Source organism: Anolis sagrei, chromosome 4 (assembly GCF_037176765.1).
Source record: "Anolis sagrei isolate rAnoSag1 chromosome 4, rAnoSag1.mat, whole genome shotgun sequence".
NCBI lineage: Eukaryota > Metazoa > Chordata > Lepidosauria > Squamata > Dactyloidae > Anolis > Anolis sagrei.
Window position 1 is genome coordinate 244,815,055 of NC_090024.1, and position 23,513 is coordinate 244,838,567.

At 44.1% G+C, this 23,513-nt stretch overlaps 1 protein-coding gene across 1 annotated transcript in view; it reads left to right on the forward strand.

Moving 5' to 3' along the window:
• The window catches only part of LOC132772957 (bactericidal permeability-increasing protein-like), a 32,884-nt gene extending 9,595 nt beyond the window's left edge, over positions 1-23,289 (forward strand). Inside the window, exons 4-15 of the mRNA XM_060771807.2 lie at positions 366-521; positions 3,096-3,159; positions 6,008-6,071; positions 6,304-6,395; positions 7,730-7,906; positions 8,204-8,263; positions 13,846-14,013; positions 15,202-15,269; positions 17,520-17,562; positions 18,612-18,675; positions 20,435-20,511; positions 22,828-23,289. Of these exons, the coding sequence (XP_060627790.2) occupies positions 366-521; positions 3,096-3,159; positions 6,008-6,071; positions 6,304-6,395; positions 7,730-7,906; positions 8,204-8,263; positions 13,846-14,013; positions 15,202-15,269; positions 17,520-17,562; positions 18,612-18,675; positions 20,435-20,511; positions 22,828-22,893 (1,099 nt within the window). The 3' untranslated portion in view covers positions 22,894-23,289. The remainder of the gene's footprint in view (positions 1-365; positions 522-3,095; positions 3,160-6,007; positions 6,072-6,303; positions 6,396-7,729; positions 7,907-8,203; positions 8,264-13,845; positions 14,014-15,201; positions 15,270-17,519; positions 17,563-18,611; positions 18,676-20,434; positions 20,512-22,827) is intronic.
• The last annotated feature ends 224 nt before the right edge of the window (positions 23,290-23,513 follow it).

The following is a 23,513-nucleotide window of genomic DNA, read 5'->3' on the forward strand; positions in this document are numbered from 1 at the left end:
GAATGCCATTTTAAGGGCCCACACTGACCATATATTGCAGATTCAGACTGGCAGTGTAAATCCAGATAATGAGCTGGTTCTTTCGAACATTTATTCTTGTGTCTGTGAAAGGAGAACCAAGGGAGCATCAACACTATAGAATTACTGCAATTTGTGTCCACTTTAACTGCCATGGCCCAATGCTATGGAGTCCTGAGAGCTGTTATTTTGCAAGGGCTGGAGCTTTCCCTGCCACACCAAACTACAACTCACAGAATTCCATACCATTGAGTCATGGCAGTGAAAGTGGTATCAAACTGCATTAATTCCCCAGTGTGGATGCAACCCCAGGTGCCCATCCTTTGTTTTCTTGTGTTTCCAAGCAGCAAGGACCATGGCTCTTTTGACCTCAAAGTGGAAGGCCTTTCCATCTCTGTGGGCCTGAAGCTGGGCAGCGATGCCTCCGGGAGACCCATGGCCAGCACCTTGGACTGCAGCGCCCACATCACGGATGTCCAGGTGCACATCTCCGGAAGGTTTGGGTATGTTGACTCTGTTCATAACTTGGAAGAATGCACTACAAGTAATAATGCTATAGAAGCAAGTGGACTTTGTTGTCTTGTCAGAACTTCTGTATTCTGTAAAACAACAACAGCAACAACATTAATATGCATAGGTAAAACACAAGATCATTAAAACACATACAGTATATTCTGGCGTATAAGACTACTTTTTAACCCAAGAAAATCTTCTCAAAAGTCAGGGGTCGTCTTATACACGGGTATAGTCTTATGCATGGGAGTTGTCTTAACTCTATATTTAAACTGGAAAAGTTGGGGGTCGTCTTATACGCCCAGTCGCCTTATATGCCGGAATATACGGTATATTAAAAGACATAGGGCGGATCTACACTGCCATATAATGTAGTTTGAAACTGCATTGTATGGTCAGTGTGGACTCAACATAGTGCACTTCAATGCATTGTCTATGACTTGGTCTACACTAACTGTATAACACAGTTTCAAACTATAGACACAAGATTAAAACACATTAAAATCATTGGCACCAATAAAATGAAAGCTTAAATTCATTCATAACTTAAATCTGACTTGGTATTTGCTTCTGTTATCAGCAGCAGCAGCAACATCGACAACAACATATGTAAACATTATTTATTTATTTCTTTATTTATTTATTTCATTTACTTATACCCCGCCCTTCTCACCCCGTGGGGGGACTCAGGGCGGCTTACAGTGGGGGCACAATTAGATGCCCAAGGCAATTCACAAGCAATACAAATATAAACAATTCAACAATTAATTAAAAACATCAGTACATAATAAAATAATAAAAACAGTCTCATGCTCAGGGTTCAGAGTCCATATATCCATTCCATTCCATTTGTCCTTGTCTATCATCAGATCCTTCAGTTAGCTGTCAGAATGACCAAAGGCTTGATCCCAGATCCAGGTCTTCAGTTTTTTCCTAAACGCCAGAAGGGAAGATGACGATCTAATCTCCCCGGGGAGTGAGTTCCACAGGTGGGGGGCCACCACTGAGAAGGCCCTGCTCCTCGTCCCCGCCAGCCTCACTTGTGACAGTGGCGGGGTCGAGAGCAGGGCCTCCCCAGAAGATCTTAAGCTTCGAGATGGGACGTAGAGGGAGATCCGTTCGGACAAATACACTGGGCCGGAACCGTATAGGGTTTTGTAGGTCAAAACCAGCACTTTGAATTGTGCTCGGAATTGGATCGGCAGCCAGTGGAGCTGGTGCAACAGGGGGGTGGTATGCTCCCTGTACGCCGCTCCGGTGAGCAATCTGGCTGCTTCTCGCTGGACTAGTTCTAGTTTCCGAGCAGTCTTCAAAGGCAACCCCACGTAGAGTGTGTTGCAGTAATCCAGCCGGGATGTGACAAGAGCGTGAGAAAGTTAAACATGAGAAAGTTAAAAACAATGCAAAGACACTAAAAGTGCAAATATAGGATTTATAAGTTAAAAACAAAAAAGTGCATTAAAATTAACTCTGTGCAAACTTTTAAAATGTAAATGAAAATGAACAAAATATGGCAACCACTATTAAAAAACTCTAAAATTACATCAGCAAAGCAACAGAGAGGAAACAATCAGGGACAGCTAATCACCTCTCAACAAAAAAATGCTGCAGGCACTGACAAGCCTCATCAAACAACTGCCAGGCCATCAAATGCAAATCAAGGTGGTCAGTTGAAACAGTCACACCTAGCTCCAACACACAAGAGTTCTTTGTCCCGTGCTGGTCATTCCACAGATATATAAACCCAATTTTCCTAGATCCAACAGACCTCACTACCTCAGAGGATGCCTGCCATAGATGCAGGCGAAACGTCAGGAGAGAATGCCTCTAGAACATGGCTGTATAGCCTGAAAAAAATCTACAACAACCCAGTGATTCCACAGTATTACAATTCAATGAGGATATAATCCTTTGCTCATTTTGTTTTTGAAGGTTATAATAGGCGGTCTTATCAATTTTTTTCCTGCTGTGGGAAACCCTTCAAATAGAACACGTGCAATTTGGGATATATTCTATGCTGAATTCCCATTTATGTGCAGAAAATAACCATTTCTGCAAAGAAAACAGCATTTTCTGCAAAGAAAGCCACATTTCTCTTCTACGCATAAAACAATACTTCTGTTCTGCGTGAAAAATAAAATTTCTGTTTTCTGCAGAAAATAGTGTTTCTGTTCCACGCAGAAAGTAATGTTTGAGACTAGAAGTATTCTGCATTATGTATTTTGGAAGATTTTAGGTCCTATCTCAAAGTGCCCTTCCACACAGCCATATAACTCAGAATAGCAAGGCAGATAATCCACAAAATCTGTTTTGAATTGGGTAATCTGAGTCCACACTGTCATATAATCCAGTTCAATGTGGATTTTATATGGCTGTGTGGAAGGGAGCTAAGATACTTTATTACGGATATATATAGAAAGGTAACCAAAGTCATAAACCTGTTTCCAAGTGTTTCGAACAAAGGTAACTCAACTTGTATTTGCAAGAAAACTAGAAATATTTTGCTTTTTGAGAATAATTTGGATGAACTCTAAGACCCGGCTCTGCTTTCCTTCCCTCCCCAGTTGGCTGTATAATCTTTTCCACCAAAACATTGAATCAGCTTTCAGGAATACCATGGAAGACAAGGTAAGGTCAGGCTGGGGCATCAGAGTCTCTTTGGGGACCAGGGTTCAAATCCCACACTTGGGTCATCCTCGAGGAGTCACACTCTCTCATCCTCAAAGAAAAGCAATGATGGCAAATCATCTCTCAATAAATTTAGCAACGAGGATCCTTGTCTAACCACATCTCCCTATATAAACCATCCCATGCACTGTGATCTGTTGAGGAGGCCCTGTTTTTGGTCTCACCCCATCACAAACTGGTGAGAACAAGAGAGAGGGTCTTCATCATGATCGCTCCCTGTTTCTGGAAATCCCCTCCTAAATAAATCCGTACCAGGATTGGTTGTCAAGGAAGAAGGGCAGCTGAGAATTGGTCAACCAGTCAACTTCAGAGCCAAAGTCTGGGAGACAAAGCGTAAAGATATATTGATAGCTTTTGGTAAGCTTAAATGTTCAGGAAATCAGAAAATTGTTGTAAGTTTTGTCGGGCTGTATGGCCATGGTCTAAAGGCATTCTCTCCTGACGTTTCGTCTGCATCTATGGCAAGCATCCTCAGAGGTAGTGAGGTCTGTTGGAACTAGGAAAAAGGTTCTTGTGGGTTTTTTCGGGCTATAGAGCCATGTTCTAGAGGCGTTTCTCCTGACGTTTCGCCTGCATCTATGGCAAGCATCCTCAGAGGTGTGAGGTCTGTTGGAAGTAGGAAAAATGGGTTTATATATCTGTGGAATGGCTGGGGTGGGGCAAGGAGCTCTTCCCTGCTGCAGTTAGGTGTGAATGTTTAGCTGATCACCTTCATTAGCATTTGAAGGCCTGCCTGAGCCTGGGAAAATCTGTTCCTGGGAGGTGTTAATCTGTGCCTGGTTGTTTCCTCTCTGTTGTTTAGCTGTTATAATTTTAGAGTTTTTTAATACTGGTAGCCAGATTTTGTTCATTTTCATGGTCTCTTCCTTTCTGTTGAAATTTCAGGAAACGTCAGGAGAAATGCCTCTAGAACATGGCTCTATAGCCCGAAAAAACCCACAAGAACCTAGTGATTGCAGCCATGAAAGCCTTCGACAATACTAGGAAAAAGGGTTTATATATCTATTATATATCTCCAGGCACTGTCAGGCCATTATATGCTAATCAAGGTGGTCAGTTGAAACATTCACACCTAGCTCCAGCAGACAAGAGTCCTTTGTCCCACCCTGGTCATTCCACAGATATATAAACCCTTTGTCCTAGTTCCAACAGACCTCACAACCTCTGAGGATGCTTGCCATAGATGCAGGCGAAACATCAGGAGAGAATGCCTCTAGACCATGGCCATATAGCTCGAAAAAACCTACAACAACCCAGTGATTCTGGCCATGAAAGCCTTTGACAATACAAATGTTTCCTTCTTGGGAGAAGAGAAATGACCAATCTAGATAAAAGAGTGAAGAGTAGAGACATCACACTGGCAACGAAGATCTGCATAGTTAAAGCAATGGTATCCCTCGTAGCAACCTATGGATGTGAGAGCTGGACCATAGGAAAGGCTGATTGAAGGAACAGAGACACTTTTGAACTGTGGTGTTGGAGGAAAATTCTGAGAGTGCTTTGGATAGTGAGAAGATCCAACCAGTCCATCCTCCAGGAAAGAAAACCCAACTGCTCACTGGACGGAAGGAGATTAGAGCCAAAGATGAACCCTTTGGCCACATCATGAGAAGACAGGAAAGCTTAGAGAAGACAATTATGCTGGGGAAAATGGAAGGAAAAAGGAAGAAGGGCCAGTCAAGTGCAAGGTGGGTGGATGGTCTCCTTGAAGGGACTGGATTGACCTTAAAAGAGACCCTTGAGGTGGCCCCGGCCGACAGGGAGCTCTGACGTGGGATGGTCCATCAGGTCATGAAGAGACAGAAGCGACTGAATGAATAAACAACAACAAATGTTCAGTCCCATACCAAACAAAGGTAGGGGCCTCAGAAAACAAAGGTGTAAGACAGAGATGTACTCAAAAGTCAACTAAAATGATCAAGAGTCTGGAGAACAAGCCCTATGAGGAGCGGCTTAAAGAGCTGGGCATGTTTAGCCTGAAGAAGAGAAGGCTGAGAGGAGACATGATAGCCATGTATAAATATGCGAGAGGAAGTCTTAGGGAGGAGGGAGCAAGCTTGTTTTCTGCTTCCTTGGAGACTAGGACGCAATGGAACAATGGCTTCAAACTACAAGAAAGGAGATTCCACCTGAACATTAGGAAAATCTTCCTGACTGCGAGAGCTGTTCAGCAGTGGAACTCTCTGCCCCAGTTTGTGGTAGAGGCTCCTTCTCTGGAAGCTTTTAAACAGAGGCTGAATGGCCATCTGTTGTGGGTGCCTTGAATGCAATTTTCCTGCTTCTTGGCATGGGGTTGGATTGGATGGCCCATGAGGTCTCTTCCAACTCTAGGATTCTATGAGAAGCTGCATATGTGAGGTTCCTTTTGGGTACGATTTTGTTCTGCTTATTTTAATTCCTCCGAGAGGAAGTCTTAGGGAGGAGGGAGCAAGCTTGTTTTCTGCTTCCCTGGAGACTAGGACGCAATGGAAGAATGGCTTCAAACTACAAGAGAGGAGATTCCATCTGAACATGAGGAAGAACTTCCTGACTGTGAGAGCTGTTCAGCAGTGGAACTCTCTGCCCCAGTGTGTGGTAGAGGCTCCTTCTCTGGAAGCTTTTAAACAGAGGCTGAATGGCCATCTGTTGTGGGTGCCTTGAATGCAATTTTCCTGCTTCTTGGCATGGGGTTGGATTGGATGGCCCATGAAGTCTCTTCCAACTCTAGGATTCTATGAGAAGCTGCATATGTGAGGTTCCTTTTGGGTACGATTTTGTTCTGCTTATTTTAATTCCTCCTTTCTTCCAGATCTGCGACGAGGTGAGCAGTTCCGTCAGCTCCCAGCTGCAACCTTTTCTGCAATCTTTGCCAGGTAAGGAGTCAGATCCTCAGGACAGGAAAGGACTTAAAGGGATGGAGAAGACAAGGATCATCTGCTTAGCAGAGATTGCTCCAAGTTCTCTTTGTTTCACATGCATATAGTTGGGTTTGGGGGGGTTTGGGACTCCAAGAGCATTTCTTTTCCTCTTTCCAGTATCCTTTGTCCCATTAGTCCTCTTGCCCTTCCTTCTCACTTCCTCTTCTTCCTTTTCCCCCCTTGCTAGTCACAGCAGAAATTGACAAGATCTCTGGAATCGATTACTCCCTGGTTGAGCCTCCGGTTGCTACAAATAGTTCTGTGGATCTGAAATTGAAGGTAGGATAAAAGGGATGGGTGGCTGACGTTCATTGTTAGGGTGCTTCTGCAATGTAGAATTTATTTATATATTTAGAAGTTTTCTATACCGGTCTTCTCACCTCTACGAGGGACTCAGGCCGGTTTACAGCATATATGCAAATTACAATAATATACAAAAACAAAGTACATCAACATTACAGATTAAAATCGTACAGTAAAATATCACCATCTCATTACCCAAGCCAAATCGTCATACAATCACAGTCATAGTCACAGTTCATCCTCCTCCTTCCATGTGGACAAAGGTTATGGGACCAGTCCTCAAAAGCCACGTTCCAGAGCCAGGTCTTTATTAGTTTCCTGAAAGTCAGGAGGGAGGGAGCAGATCTAATCTCTAGTGGGAAGGAGTTCCAAAGCCGGGGAGCCGCCACCAAGAAGGCCCTGTCCCTCGTCCTCACCACATGCCTTTGCGAGGTCGGTGGGACCGAGAGCAGGGCCTCCCCAGTGGATCTTAAACTACAAGGTACGTTTGGGAACGTTTGGACAAATAAGCTGGGCCAGAGTCGTATAGGGCTTTATAGGCCAAGACCAGCACTTTGAATTGTGCTCGGAGATGGACCAGCAGCCAGTGGAGTTAACAAAACAGGGGGCAGTGAGCTCTCTGTATGTGTTGGCCCAGTAAGCAATCTGGCTGCCATCCGTTGGACTAGTTGAAGTTTCTGCAAAGTCTTCAAAGGCAACCCCACGTAGAGTGTGTTACAGTATATAAGTATGTTGCTTGCCTTCAAGTGATTCAAAAAATTAGGTCGGAGATATTTGAGATGTAGTTTTCCATGTTAAGAAATGGTGGAGAATCTGTGTGCAAAATATATTTCCAGGGGTAGTTAGCAGTAGTCAAAATATGGCTAGAATGGTGACTTGGGGTGCATCTACACTGTAGGATTAATGCAGTTTAATACCACTTTAATTGCCATGGTTCAATGCTATGGAATCCTGACAGTTGCTCTCGGGGAGATAGGGAGGGTTATAAATGAAGTGTTGTTGTTGTTGTTGTTGTTGTTGTTGTTGTTGTTGTTGTAGGCAAGGATTGTGAAAGACTTGTAAAATGACAGCTCCCATGATTCCATAGCATTGATCCATGGCAGCTAAAGTGTCAAACTGTATTTGTTCTACAGTGTAGAGCCCATGTAGTCATCCCATGGAAGAAAATTCAGGCAAGGCTCAAATTACATGCAAGAATAGGATATGATGGAGAAAAAGGAGGTGGAACCAATTGGACAGAGACATCTTGGCCAATACTTGGGGTCCTTCATTCAGATGTTTCCTCCATCTTTGGTTTTCTTGCTCCGCAGGGCGAATTCTTCTCCTTGACCCACCGCTCTCTTCCTCCTTTCCCTCCGCCGACCTTGGATTTCCCGGTGGATCATGACCGCATGTTGTATTTTGGCCTCTCCACCTTCTTCTTCAACACGGCTGGCAATGTCTACTACAGGGCAGGAGCGATGAACTTCACCATCACCGATGATATGGTAAAGGAGGGGAGGAAGGGTCATCATCTTCCATCATCCTTGCACAACAGAATCCTCTTCCTCTCTGCTTAGACTGATATTTAACATTAAAAAAATATGAGTAATCCACATGAATATAATTCTGGAGCATCTCTAAGCAATGGAAGAAACCATAATGTTCATATGTCCCTCAACTAGGTCCTGTTATAAAGTAAGAGATGAAGGAGAACATTAGGGAACACCATAGGAGATAACTTCCCCTGTTTTCATAAATTGTACATATAGTATTACATCATGAATACCTCTTTTCCCCTCCAGATTCCCAAGGAGTTCAAAATCCACCTGAACACGTCTTCCTTTGGAGCCTTCATTCCACAGGTGAGGAAGTCCTGGCCTCCATCTCCTTTTGTTCCAATTTTTGGTGTTCAGATTCAAAGATGGTACTGATTGAGCATACATTCTGTGCCTGTGATTCAAACCTTTGCATTGCAGGATAATACAACTAAAGCACTCCTGAGAGATGTCCATGAAACCTCTGCTCGAAGAGCTCCGAAGTTGGTTAAACTATGGCTCAATTATTTTTTTAAAATAATCTTTATTTGAGATTTTCATTTAAAAACAGTATATAAAAAAGCGGAAAATAATAATAATAATAATAATAATAATAATAAAAATATCAACAAAATAACAAAATAAGCCCAAGCAAAGAAAGGCCGAACAGGGTATAGGGTTACAGCCTGTGTTGGACGGGGTTACACTCCCCCTGAAGACGCAGGTTCGCAGCTTGGGTGTGATCCTGGACTCTTCGCTAAGCTTGGAACCCCAGGTTTTGGCGGTGTCCAGGGGAGCATTTGCACAACTCAAACTCGTGCGCCAGCTGCGCCCGTACCTTGGGAAGTCTGATCTGGCCACGGTGGTCCACGCTCTGGTTACATCCCGGATTGATTACTGCAACGCGCTCTACGTGGGGTTGCCCTTGAAGACTGCCCGGAAGCTCCAGATGGTCCAGCGCTCGGCAGCCAGGTTGCTAACGGGAGCGGCACTCAGGGAGCACACCACTCCTCTGTTGAGCCAGCTCCACTGGCTGCCAATTCGCTACCGGGCACAATTCAAGGTGCTGGCTTTAGCCTATAAAGCCCTAAACGGTTCTGGCCCCGCTTACCTCTCCGAACGCATCTCCACCTATGAACCGACTAGAACATTAAGATCGTCTGGGGAGGCCCTGCTCTCGATCCCGCCTGCGTCACAGGCGCGCTTGGCGGGGACGAGAGACAGGGCCTTCTCAGTGGTGGCCCCTCGGCTATGGAATGCCTTGCCGGCAGACATCAGACAGGCACCTTCGTTGCTGACGTTTCGGAGAATGGTCAAGACCTGGCTGTACGAACAAGCGTTTGGCTAAGCAATGCAACTAATTAAGGAAGTCGGAAAAAGGAACATTGGAACGGCACAACGACTATGAGAACGGATCCGATTTCAATTAAGACGCTATATATGTTGTTTGTTGATTTGTCCTGTCTGATCGTTAATTGTTGTGGATCAACGTCGCCGATCCTGTTGTTGTACTGTCGTGTTTTAATTGCACTGTAAACCGCATTGAGTCGCCTGCTAAGGGCTGAAAAATGCGGTATAAAAATGAAATAAATAAATAAATAAGAAAAAGAAAAAAAAACTATGTGTAGAAAATAAGAATGACAGGTAAAGGGGGAAAGGAAAAGGAAAAGAAAAAAAGAGTAGAAATTAAAGTAAAAAAGAAATATTTTGGCTTCCTGGTATCTTCTAGGGGTCTTCTTTACTTTTTCCTTTCTTCTTTCTCTCCTCCTCCTTACCTTCTTCTTCTTTTCTATTTGTTTCCTTTCCTTTTTACCATCTTTCTCTTTTCTTTCTCTAATTTTTAGATCAAAATCATCATCTTTTTTTTTTGTTTCAAGTATTCAATAACTTTTTTCCAACCCGTTTCTTCCATTCTTGTTTCTTTATTTTTTGACATGAGGAAAGTGAGTCTGTTCATGTTTCTGATCTCTAATATTTTCGTCAGCCATTCATCTTCATCTGGTATTTCTTCTTGTTTCCATCTTCTCACAAAACAAATTCTCGCAGCCGTAATTATCAAAAACAATAATTTGTCTGTATTCCTTTTGATTTTTTCCATACATCTATATATATAAAAGTGCTCTGTGCATAATGAGTACCTTAAAAACAAAAGAACCAATGAACGAAATCACACCAAATTTGGCAACAAAATGTCTCACCACACAAGGAGTGACCATCACTTGAAAAATTATGATTTTGTCATTTGGGAGTTGCAGTTACTGGGATTTATAGTTCACCTATAATCAAAGAGCATTCTGCACTCCATCAACGATGGAACTGAACACAGAACTTGGCATATAGAACACCCATGACCAACAGAAAATACTGGAAGGGTTTGGTGGGCATTGACCTTGAGTTTGGGAGTTGTAGTTCACCTACATCCAGAGAGCACTGTGGACTCAAACAATGATGGATCTGGACCAAACTTGGCACGAATACTCAATACACACAAATATGAACACAGATGGAGTTTGGGGAAAATAGACCTTGACATTTGGGAGTTGTAGTAGCTGGGGTTTATAGCTCACCTACAATTAAAGAGCATCCTGAACTCCATTAATGATGGAATTGAACCAAACTTGGCACTCAGGACTCCCATGACCAACAGAAAATACTGGAAGTGTTTGGTGGGCATTGAGTTTGGGAGTTGTAGTTCACCTACATCCCGAGAGCACTGTGGACTCAAACAGTAATGGATCTGGACCAAACTTGGCACAAGCACTCAATACGCCCAAATATGAACACAGATGGAGTTAGGGGGGAATAGACCTTGACTTTTTGGAGTTGTAGTCGCTGGGATTCACAGTTCACCTACAATCAAAGAGCATTCTGAACCCCATGAACACCAGAATAGAGGCAATCTTCCCACACAGAACCCCCATGACCAACAGAAAATACCTAAGGCCATCCAATCCAACTCCCTTCAGCAGAGCAAGGAAACATAAGTCCTCCTGACAAAGAGCCATCCAGCCATCGATATAGATAGATAGATAGATAGATAGATAGATAGATAGATAGATAGATAGATATGATTCACACACAGAGAGATATAGTATCATAGATTTGAAAGGGACCCTTAAAGAAAGTCAATGATATCTTGCAAATTCCAGGGTGGGCAAACCAGACACTCTCCACATCAACACTGACAAAGAAACAGCAAGAAATATTATTTACCCACAAGCAGAAAGAAACTACATATATTAGAAACCAACACTTTCTCATTACTTTATTTTCCAGATCACCAGGCTGGGCCACAGCAACACGTGGCAGGGGTCAGCTAGTTTCATATAATTCTTTTCCTTTTTTGCTTCCACAATGGCTCAATTCTGTGGGATCCTGGGAGTTGTAGTTTGGTGAGGCGCCAGGAGATTTTGGAAGATAAGGTTAAAGACCTTTTAAAACTGCAGCTCCTGTGATTCCATAGCACTGAGTTGACTGTACTTCTTCCTTGTTTTTATAATGCTTTATCCTGTCCTATCCAGTAGTCTAATTTTCCAAAATGTTGAAGACCTGGGGCACCCTTTCTTTGCTATACTTTTCCAAAGTGAAAAGTATAGAAATTTTAGAGTTCGAAGAGACCTCGTGGGCCATCCAGTCCAACCACATTCTGCCAAGAAGCAGGAAAATCGCATTTAAACCACTCCTGACAGATGGCCATCCAGACTCTGTTTCAAAGCCTCCAAAGAAGGAGCCTCCACCACACTCCAGGGCAGAGAGTTCCACTGCTGAACAGCTCTCTCTCACAGTCAGGAAGTTCTTCCTAATGTTCAGGTGGAATCTCTTTTCTTTCCAGAAGTTTGAAGCCATTGTTCTATTGCATCCCAGTCTCCAGGGCAGTGGAAAGGAAGCCTGCTCCTTCCTTCCTATGATTTTATCATGTCACCTCTCCACCTTCTCTTCTGCAGGCTAAGCATGCCCAGCTCTTTAAGCCGCTCCTCATAGAGCTTGTTCTCCAGTGATAACAAAAGTACAAGAATGGCGTTGGAAAGAAAGGAAAAGAAAGAAACTAATTTGCAAACCACAGTCGTAGGACATTAACAATCATTTTGCAGATCCAAATGCCCCAGAGTCGCCTCCTGATTCTAGCAACTGCAACAAGGAATTGTGCAGCAGATTAAAAGTATGGAATATTTCCTCCCTATGCAGCCAGTTAAATTAAAACTGCACAAAAGAGCGTTAAAGCATTTCCCTGGTACTTAATGTGATGATCTGGAGGGCCAGATGGCAAAGAATCCTCATTTATGGAAAACGTCGAAGCAAGCCAGATATCCAAAAATATTTCTTCCTTACTAAGCCTCCAGCCATTAGAGTTTACACGTCAGTTTTTCTTAGAATGGGGTTGCTCAGCCGAGGATTTTTCCTCCATCTGGCAATTTCAATACAGGATAAAGCCAACAGCATTGATGTCATAAGCTACCTGCTCTGTTTTGCCAATTTCAGGCCTTTCAAAGGGAAATGGGTTAGAAGCATAGAATCCTAGAGTTGGAAGAGACCCTTAAAAACCACCCAGTTCAACCCCCTTTGTCTTGTGGGGAAACCAATCTAAGCCCTCCTGATTGATGGCCATCCAGCCTCTGCTTTAAAACCACTAGAGAAAGAGACACATACCACAGTCCCCTGCTGAAGAGCTCTTACTGTTAAGAAGCACTGCCTAATGTTTACACCAGTGGTTCCCAACCTATGTTGCACTACTACTACTACGTTGACACCAAAATACAACACCGTCTGAGCTCTGCGAGTGCAGCATTTTTCCAAATTAAGCAGAGAATGTTTGAGGACTGGGACATCCGTAGGGAGACCAAGGAGCTCATTCATAAAGCTATTGTCCTCCCAACCCTGCTCTATGCCTGCGAAATGTGGACAGTCTACAGACGTCACATACAACTCCTAGAATGATTCCATCAGTATTGCCTCAGGAAAATCCTGCAAATATCTTGGGAAGACAAGCAGACAAAAGTCAGCGTGCTGGAAGAAGCAAAGACCACCAGCACTGAAGCAATGCTCCTCCACCATTAACTCCGCTGGACTGGACACGTTGCCAGATGCCCGACCACCGTCTCCCAAAGCAGTTGCTCTACTCCGAACTCAAGAATAGAAAACGGAATGTTGGTGGACAGGAAAAGAGATTGAAAGATGGGCTCAAAGTCATAGACACTGTGGCATAGACACTGAAAACTGGGAAGCCCTGGCCCTTGAGCACTCCAGCTGGAGGTCAGCTGTGACCAGCAGTGCTGTAGAATTTGAAGAGGCACGAATGGAGGGTAAAAGAGAGAAATGTGCCAAGAGGAAGGCACATCAAGCCAATCCCGACCGAGACCGCCTTCCACCTGGAAACCAATGTCCTCACTGTGGGAGAAGATGCAGATCAAGAATAGGGTTCCACAATCACCTACGGACCCACCAGCACACTGACCTTGGAAGACTATCCTACTCGGACAACGAGGGATCGCCTAAGGTTCCCAACCTGTGATATGTGGGCCACCAGTGGTCAGCAAGAATGAAAATATGGTCAGCGGCCTCATCATTACTACACCGGGTTGTTGTAGGTTTTTCAGGCTATATGGCCATGGTCTAGAGGCATTCTCTCCTGACGTTTCGCCTGCATCTATGGCAAGCATCCACAGAGGTAGTGAGGTCTGTTGGAACTAGGAAAAGGGGGTTTATATATCTGTGGAATGACCAGGGTGAGACAAAGGGCTCTTGTCTGCTGGAGCTAGGGGTGAATGTTTCAACTGGCCATCTTCATTAGCATTTGATGGCCTAGCTGAGCCTGGGGGAATCTTTTGTTGAGAGGTGATTAGCTAATCACCGGTCAAGTAAGCCTTCGACAATACAATAAACAACATGTCTTCTTTGCTCTTCATCTCCAGCTGGAAAAACTGTACCCCGACATGCTCATGATGCTCAAGGGTTCGCCTTCTGCTGCGCCATCGTTGACCATTACGCCTGAAATTCTGTCCTTGAGCCCAGACGTTGATGTCCAAGCCTTTGCCATTCTCCCAAACTCGACTCTGGCTCCTCTCTTCATCTTGCAAGTGGTAAGTTCTCCATCAAATCTCCATAGCATCTACATTTCCTGTTTTGTTGCGCACTGGGTCTGAACAAATTGTCTGTATTCTATAGGACGTATACTTTAAACCCAGTGGGAAGCCGGGGTGCCTCAAAGAGAGATTCTTAGGGATTTCCTGAAGTGATGGTCTTTAGAGTCTTCAATGGTACAACAAAGTCTTTATTAAGGAACAAATAACAAATCTTCAAACAACACTTCAAGGCTTTCTTATTCTAGTCTTTAAGAGACTGGCACTGACTTGGATTAACTGTGCTTTCTCAGCATGAGGAAGAACCCTTTATAATCTCTCCCAGGCTGTCTATCGTCTGGGCCTCGCTGGTCTGGGTCTTACTACCGATCCCAAATGCATCTGGACATCGAGTAAACCTACCAGCCAAGGCTTGAAGACATTTCAGCTGGAATTCCGTGGTTCTGTAATGCTGTCCTGTGGGAACTTCAGGGCTGTTTTCCCCTCTGGTGCTGTGAGGCTGAGCGGCTGTGAGCTCTCAGCCAGAGCCTTTGGGATCTTTTCCTTCTGTTTCTATTTCCCTGAATGATTCCCAGATGATCACCGGATGGTCCCCGGGTGATCTTGAGGAATGAAGCTTTTCCTACGGGACGAGCTGTCTACATCCTATAGACTAGCTTCCTTGTATGTGACTGACTGAAAATGGCTCCTTTCCCTTCTCAAAACCCAAAAAGGGGGCGGAACTAAGGGACCTAATGATGATGGACAGGTGGCCTGCCCTATAACCGCAAACTTTAACAGGAAGCCACCATGCTGCAGAATGCCAAGCCTTGGGCTGCAAACAAACACTAGATACAAGGCAAATAAAGTAGGAGCTTCTGGTACAACCACCAATTGTCTCCTTCATCTTCATCTGTTTCTGTGAGTGCCTCAACACTGCAGAATTAAAGGAGTTTGATACCACTTTAAGTGCCAGGGCAGAATGCTATGGAATCAAAGGAGTTGGAGTTTTACAAGGTCTTAAGCTTCCTCTGGTTAAAAGTGCTGGCTCCAAATCAGATAACGACTCCCAGGATTCTGTAGGATTGATCCATGGCAGTTAAAGCAGTTTCAAACTACACCAGTTCTGCAGTGCAGATGCCCCCCTTTTAAAAGCTACAGATACACCTGCAAACCAGCTTCAACCTGCCTCTCTCTTTTACTTTCCAGTCGACTACTATATCGGCCAAAGTCGCCATCACCTCCACCAAAATCACTGGCTCCCTGCAACTTGGCAAGTAAGTTGTAGTGCAGACATTGTCCACATTGGTACTCTAGCACCTTCACACACACACACAGAAAATATATACTTAAGTGCATATGTACTATGTAATTAATGCAGTTTGATACCACTTGAACTGCCATGGCTCAGTTATACGTGATCCTGGAGTTGCGGTTTTACAAGGTCTTCTCCAAATTCCCAGGATTCCATAGCATGAAGGTGGAGTTCAACTGCATTCATTCTACTGTGTAGATTTATTTATTTATTGTGTCAGGAGCAAAGCAAACAGTTGTATTGCATTTTTTTAACAAACAAACAAAACATAAAGTTTGCAAGTTTGGTAGTTGATTAAATGTCCTTTGACCAGTATCTGGCCACTTGGAGTGCCTCTGGTATTGCTGCAAGGAGGTCCTCCCTTGTGCATGTGGCAGGGCTCAGGGTGCATTGCAGCAGGTGGTCTGTGCTTTGCTCTTCTCCGCACTCGCATGTCGTGGATTCCACTTTGTGGCCCCATTTCTTGAGGTTGGCTCTGCATCTTGTGGTGCCAGAGCGCAGTCTGTTCAGCGCCTTCCAAGTCACCCATTCTTCTGTGTGCCCAGGGGAAAGTCTCTCATTTGGTATCAGCCACTGATTGAGGTTCTGGGTTTGAGCCTACCACTTTTGGACTCTTGCTTGCTGAGGTGTTCCAGCGAGTGTCTCTGTAGATCTTAGAAAACTATTAATTGATTTAAGTCGTTGACGTGCTGGCTGATACCCAAACAAGGGATGAGCTGGAGATGTCTCTGCCTTGGTCCTTTCACTATTGGCTGCCACTTCCTGGCGGATGTCAGGTGGTCCAATACCGGCTAAGCAGTGTAATTTCTCCAGTGAAAGCTAAATTGAGGAGTCTGGAGTGTTTACAACTTCATGCCTTCAAGTAGAACTTGGAATTTCAAAGCAGCTGAGATAAGAAAGGTGATTTATCTCAACTCTTTCTGTGACATAATTTTAGTTATTGTCTTTCTGCGCTTAGCCAGTCTTTCAAAAACACACCTTTTTCGAGGGCTACAATTCAGGATTTATGCTGCACAAAATTCACACACCTTTATCTTGTGGAAAACCCAACATTTTCTATGCATAAAATAAAGCTTGTACACAGAAACAATATTTCCTGTACAGAAAATGTTCTTTTCCTTGGTCCTTTCACTATTGGCTGCTACTTCCCGGCGGATGTCAGGTGGTGCAATACCGGCTAAGCAGTGTAATTTCTCCAGTGGTGTGGGGCGCAGATACCCCGTGATAATGCGGCATTTCTCATTCAGAGCCACATCCACTGTTTTAGTGTGGTGAGATGTGTTCCACACTGGGCATGCGTACTCAGAAGCAGAGTAGCACAGTGCAAGGGCAGATGTCTTCACCGTGTCTGGTTGTGATCCCCAGGTTGTGCCAGTCATCTTTCGTATGATATTGTTTCTAGCACCCACTTTTTGCTTGATGTTCAGGTAGTGCTTCTTGTAGTTAAGAGCATGGTCCAGAGTGACTCCCAGGGATTTGGGTGCGCTGCAAGGCTCCAGTGGGATTCATTCCCAGGTAATCCTCAGAACTTGGGATGCTTGTCTGTTCTTAAGGTGAAAGGCACATGTCTGTGTTTTAGATGGGTTGGGGATCAGCTGGTTTTCCCTGTAATAGTCAGTAAGGGCACCTAGAGCTTCGGAGAGCTTCTGTTCTACTGTCTCAAAGCTCCCTGCTTGAGCAGTAATGGCATGATCATCAGCGTAGATGAAGCTCTCCGTCCCTTCTGGCAGTGGCTGGTCATTTGTGTAGATGTTGAACATGGATGGAGTGAGCACGCTCCCCTGAGGCAGGCCGTTCTTCTGTTTCCGCCATCTGCTTCTCTGGCCCTGGAACTCAACAAAAAAGCTCCTGTTTTGTAGCAGGTTTCCTATGAGGCGGGTGAGGTGGTCGTCCTTTGTGATATTATATATTTTTCTCAGGAGGAGGCGGTGGTTCACAGTATCATAGGCTGCTGACAGGTCTATGAAGACAGCTCCTGTGATCTGCTGCCTTTCAAAGCCATCTTCTATGTGTTGAGTCAGGTTCAGCACTTGCGATGTGCAGCTTTTGCCTTTTCTGAAGCCAGCTTGCTGTGGGATCAGACAGGGGTCTATTTTTTCCATAATTCTATGCAAAATAAGTCTCCCCAGAACTTTGTAGTCTCCTATGTTGAAGCCATGAATAATCTTCTTTATTTAGAAAAAGGAGCTTATTTTCTTCTTTTTCCTCATAGATTGCAGCTGTCCTTGAAGCACTCAGATGTTGGACCCTTCTCGGTAAGAGCTTTGGGTATCTCGGTGCATCTCCACTGTAGCATTACTGAAGTTTGACATCACTTTAACTATGATGGCTCAATACTATGGAAACCTGAATTATAGTTTGACCAGGTCTTGAGGCTCTCTTGCCAACTATTTCCCAGGATTCCATAGCATTAAGCCATGGCAGATGAAGAGGTGTCAAACTGCAACCAATTTGACAGTGTAGACTCTTGGTATCCCTCCCAAACTTTTCATAGAATCATAGAATCAAAGAGTTGGAAGAGACCTCCTGGGCCATCCAGTCCAACCCCATTCTGCCAAGAAGCAGGAATATTGCATTCAAATCTCCCCTGACAGATGGCCATCCAGCCTCTGTTTAAAAGCTTCCAAAGAAGGAGCCTCCACCACACTCCAGGGCAGAGAGTTCCGCTGCTGAATGGCTCTCACAGTCAGGAAGTTCTTCCTCGTGTTCAGATGGAATCTCCTCTCTTGTAGTTTGAAGCCATTGTTCCACTGCGCCCTAGTCTCCAGGGAAGCAGAAAGGAAGCTTGCTCCCTCCTCCTCCTCCCTGTGGCTTCCCCTCACATATTTATACATGGCTATCATGTCTCCTCTCAGCCTTCTCTTCTTCAGGCTAAACATGCCCAGCTCCTTAAGCCGCTCCTCATAGGGCTTGTTCTCCAGACCCTTGATCATTTTAGTTGCCCTCCTCTGGACACATTCCAGCTTGTCAATATCTCTCTTGAATTTTGGTGCCCAGAATTGGACACAATATTCCAGGTCTGGTCTAACCAAAGTGGAATAGAGGGGTAGCGTGACTTCCCTGGATCTAGGCACTATGCTCCTATTTATGCAGGCCAAAATCCCATTGGCTTTTTTTGCCGCCACATCACATTCCTGGCTCATGTTTACCTTCCTGTCCATGAGGACTCCAAGATCCTTTTCACACGTCCTGCTCTCGAGCCAGGCATCGTCCCCCATTCTGTATCTTTGCATTTCGTTTTTCCTGCCAAAGTGGAGTATCTTGCATTTTCATCCTGTTTTCCTCATTCTCTCCCAATCTCCAGGTACAACTCATGCAAGGCCTCATTAACTTCTTTGCTGGCAGAATTATTCTCCCCCAGATTAACGGTAAGGATTGTGAGGCAAAATGCTTCGTTAAATCTCTTCCCAACAGTTCCACAAAGCCCTCCTCCATTGTACTTGTTTCCTAGGATGCTTCTGCGCTGTAGGATTAATGCAATTTGACACCATTTACTGAAAGAAAACCCAACTTCTGTCAGGAACTGATGGAGTCAGCTTGTTTTAGCTGCAGAACAACCTGTCTGACATTTACAACTTTTTGAAACAACGACAGCAGAAAATTGCTATATAAGAGACCTTTTTACTATCCAAAAGTGTGGCAGACAGCGGGGTCTGGTCACCCGCCACTTTCTCCAAGGGATGGAAAGAGATGTTTTCACAGAATGGCAGATTTGCAGGGAGAATCAATGAATGATAAAGGAGGGTTAGAATATATGTAAATTTATTTATTTATTTGTCATTTCAGAGCAGCCAGTCAATTATATTACATTTCTAACAGAACAAAGCAAACAAACAGACAAAATACAACATTTGTGAGTTTGGTAGTTGATTAAATGTCCTTTGACCAGTATCTGGCCACTTGGAGTGCCTCTGGTGTTGCTGCAAGGAGGTCCTCCCTGGTGCATGTGGCAGGGCTCAGGGTGCATTGCAGCAGGTGGTCAGTGGTTGGCTCTTCTCCACACTCGCATGTCGTGGATTCCACTTTGTGGCCCCATTTCTTGAGGTTGGCTCTGCATTTCGTGGTGCCAGAGCGCAGTCTGTTCAGCGCCTTCCAAGTCGCCCAGTCTTCTGTGTGCCCAGGGGGGAGTCTCTCATTTGGTATCAGCCATTGGTTGAGGTTCTGGGTTTGAGCCTGCCACTTTTGGACTCTCGCTTGCTGAGGTGTTCTAGCGAGTGTCTCTGTAGATCTTATAAAACTATTTCTAGATTTAAGTTGTTGACGTGCTGGCTGGTACCCATGTAAATGTAAATGTCCCACCCCCCCCTTTTTTTGTTTGTGTAACCCATGTAGTTATATAGTCTCTGTGTGTCTACTTTTTTTCTCTGTAAAGTGCCTGTAATATTCTCTGTCTCATTGGAAATGGAATACATGAACCTTTTAATGTCTAAAAAGTACGAGTGACAACTGGACACAGGGTTATTCCCAGTGAGGTCTGACCAAAGCAGAAGAGAGTGGGCTTATGACTTCCCTCGATAGGAACACTATTAATACAGCCTAGAATCAAATTGGCTTTTTAGCTACCACATCCCACTCTTGACTCACTCTCACCTTATGTTCTACTCAGTCTAGATGGAGAAGATTTGTGACTGTATTCTAATTCTGTGTCTCTTTCCAAATTGCACAACTATTAGCTACACCAGAGTTTGCAAACCCTCAATGTCTAGATATGGAAGTTCAGGACTGCAAGAGCCTTGTGTTGAAGGGCAGGGTGGTGAGTGGAGCGTGCAGTCAAGTGTGCAATTGAGTGCACAATCCAATGCTCATCCATGTCAAACCACCTAGACATTTGCCTGTGCAATGATACTGTGAGCACAACTCAACTTCTGCAATTGCATCGGACTGAATGCATCGGACAAAAATGTCCACATGTATAAAACACCCACAATGTTCTGGCCATACAATGTTCTGGCTCTACTTGGAGGGTAGAGTTGAGGTCTTCCTTCTTACAGAACTTGGCCTGGAGGAGATTGAAGCCTTGGCTTAAGCAAAGAAAGGTGCCAATCCGGAGGTGGCCATTTCTGACTAGACTTCCATTTGGCTAGTTCTTCTGCAGGTCTTGATAATTTGTCTGAATGTTTTTTCCAGCCCGGCTGGCCGAGGGGTTCCCTCTTCCTCTCCTGGATCACCTACAGCTTTCCAACCCGGTCCTTCAGCCTCAAAAGGTGGGTCATTTCAGAGACAACGAAACTATGGCTAGTCAGCAAAATTTCCCTAATGCTGATGTTAAGAAAGACATGCAGGGAAAACTCCCTAAAAATGAGATCCATTATAGCAATATCCACTTAGTTAAAGCAATGGTATTCCCCATAGTCACCCACGGATGTGAGAGCTGGACCATAGAAAAGTGTGCTGGTACGGCTGTACTAGGAGCTCCAATTTTATTTGCTTTGTATTAAATGTTTACTTGCAGTCCAAGGTTCCTGGGATTCTGCAGAAAGGCGGCTTCCTTTGGTTGTAGTCGTAGGGCAAGTCACCTGTCCATCATCATTAAGTTTTGGTCCCCCCCCCCCTTGTTCAGGGCAATTGGGAAGGGAAGGGAGCCATTTTTAGTTAGTCTCAGTAAGGAAAGCTAATCTAGAGGACGTGTACAAGCTTCTCCTTTACAAAAGCTTCAACCCGTAAGACTTTCCGGGGGAGAACAGTCTTAAGAGCCTCCAAAGATTTCCAAAGATTTCCAGGGAAACAGCCCTAAAGCTTTGAGGAATTTCGGAGGATAAACAGTTTGGAAGACCAAAGAACTCAAGCTGGAGAATCTACAAGCTTTACTGGTAGGTCCACTCGGTGCTCGAGACGCAGATCGACCCGGTAGCAGAGCCCACATCAGTAAGGATTAGATTACAGTCAGCCTGGGAGAAGTTAAAAAGGGACTTTCCTTAAAGTAAAGTTACAGTTATTGAAGACAATTGCCCGTCCTTCGTGGACATGGTTAGGAAGCCACCAGTTGCATAAAAACCTGGAAGTATTTGTTTAACTTTATTGAAGACAAGTGATTGTTCATTAATAAAGTTAATTTGTTTAACTTTATTGAAGAGAAGTGATTGTTCATTAATAAAGGACTTTGTTATACTTCACGAGCCATCTAAATACCATTTGTGGTGGAAGATCCCTGAGAACTTATCTTTGGGGCCCCCTGGCTTCCCGCTGGGCAAAGGTTGCACGTCCTATTTTAAAGGAAATTCTTTACAGGCCCAGCACACGATAGAACAGGAAGGCTGAGTGAAGGAAGAGAGATGCTTTTGAACTGTGGTGTTGGAGGAAAGTGCTGAGAGTGCCTTGGACTGCGAGAAGATCCAACCAGTCCATCCTCCAGGAAATAAAGCCCGAGTGCTCACTGGAGGGAAGGAGACTAGAGGCCAAGATGAAGTCCTTTGGCCACATCATGAGAAGATAGGAAAGCTTGGAGAAGGGAATGATGCTGGGGAAAATGGAAGGAAAAAGGAAGAGGGGCCAACCAAGGGCAAGATTGATGGGATCCTTGAAGTGACTGGATTGAACTTGAAGGAGCTGGGGGTGGGGACGGCTGACAGGGAGCTCTGGCGTGGACTGGTCCATGAGGTCACGAAGAGTCGGAAACGACTGAATGAATGAACAACAACAACAACATAGCAATATGGCAAAGCATACTGGATGGAAAGGAAAGCCCCAAATATATTCAATAAAATGATGATGTTGGTGTTGATGCCTTGGCTCTAAGATAAATCATGGAGCGCTCATACATTAATCTAGACTTTCATTGGCACCAAAAAAATGCCACAAAATGTGCAAAATTTCAGTATTCTAGTACATTAAGGGTAGAATTAATGCAGTTTGACACCTTTAATTTGCTTGGCTGAGTGCTGTGAAATCCTAGGAGTTGTAGTTTGCTGAGAACACTAGACCACTTCAGCAGAGAAGGCTAAAAATCTTGCAAAACTACAACTCCAGGGACTCCATAGAATGATAGAATCAAAGAGTTGGAAGAGATCTCCTGGGCCATCATCCAGTCCAATCCCATTCTGTCAAGAAGCAGGAATATTGCATTCAAATCACCCGTGACAGATGGCCATCCAGCCTCTGTTTAAAAGCTTCCAAAGAAGGAGCCTCCTTTTAAACAGGGGCTGGATGGCCATCTGTCAGGGGTGATTTGAATGCAATATTCCTGCTTCTTGGCAGAATGGAGTTGGACTGGATGATGGCCCAGGAGATCTCTTCCAACTCTTGGATTCTATGATTCTATGAGTATCATACTAGATTTTATGTATATTTTTAAGAAGTTGAGGTTGATTTATCATAGTACACGATTGGTTCACTTGCAGATTTTGCCTTTGGCATGTTTTCTTTTGGGAGCAGTAGGATGAGCATTAATATCAACTGATGAAGGTTAACAAACCCATAATTATTATTACCCAGAATGTTAATGCACTCGGAGGATTTTAATTATCTTTCCTTGTTTATCCAGTGGGGATGTTTCTCAATGTTTGCCTTTTGTATCCTTGCAGGACTTCCTGCTCTTCGGAGCAGACGTTCAGTACGGCTTAAAGCCAAGATGGAGAAGACAGAGATAGGATGCAGAATATTGCTTTCCACTTCGATGTTGCTCCTTCTCTTTCGTTTTTTGGTCAAAGCTGGAAGAGTGTTCTTCCTGCCTGCTTTTTCTTTCAGAATTTGCTACTGAGCTTCTTTTCTTGCATGTTCTCTGAATACAAACACAAATCTCACAGAAGGAAAAAGAAACTGATCAACCAAATGCTTTTGCTTCCAATTGACTTTGTTCTCATTGGCATCAGAATTGGAGAAGATGGAAACAGGATTTGGACATTATCACGTGCAGCTTCTAGCATGGGTTTGGAGCTCCCTAGCTATGAAGGCCTTACTATCATATGATGTCACCCTCTTAAAAGATCAAATAACCATATTGTGTATGTGTGTGTGTATCTATCTATATAAAAAGGTAATGTTCATTTGTGGGACTAACATAGCTCAAAAACCACTGGACGAATTGACATGAAATTTGGACACAATACACCTATCAGGCCAATTATTTATTTGTCGTGTCAGGGCAACCAGTCAATTGTATTACATTTCTAAGAGAACAAAACAAACAAACAGACAAAACACAAAATTTGCAAGTTTGGTAGTTGATTAAATGTCCTTTGACCAGTATCTGGCCCCTTGGAGTGCTTCT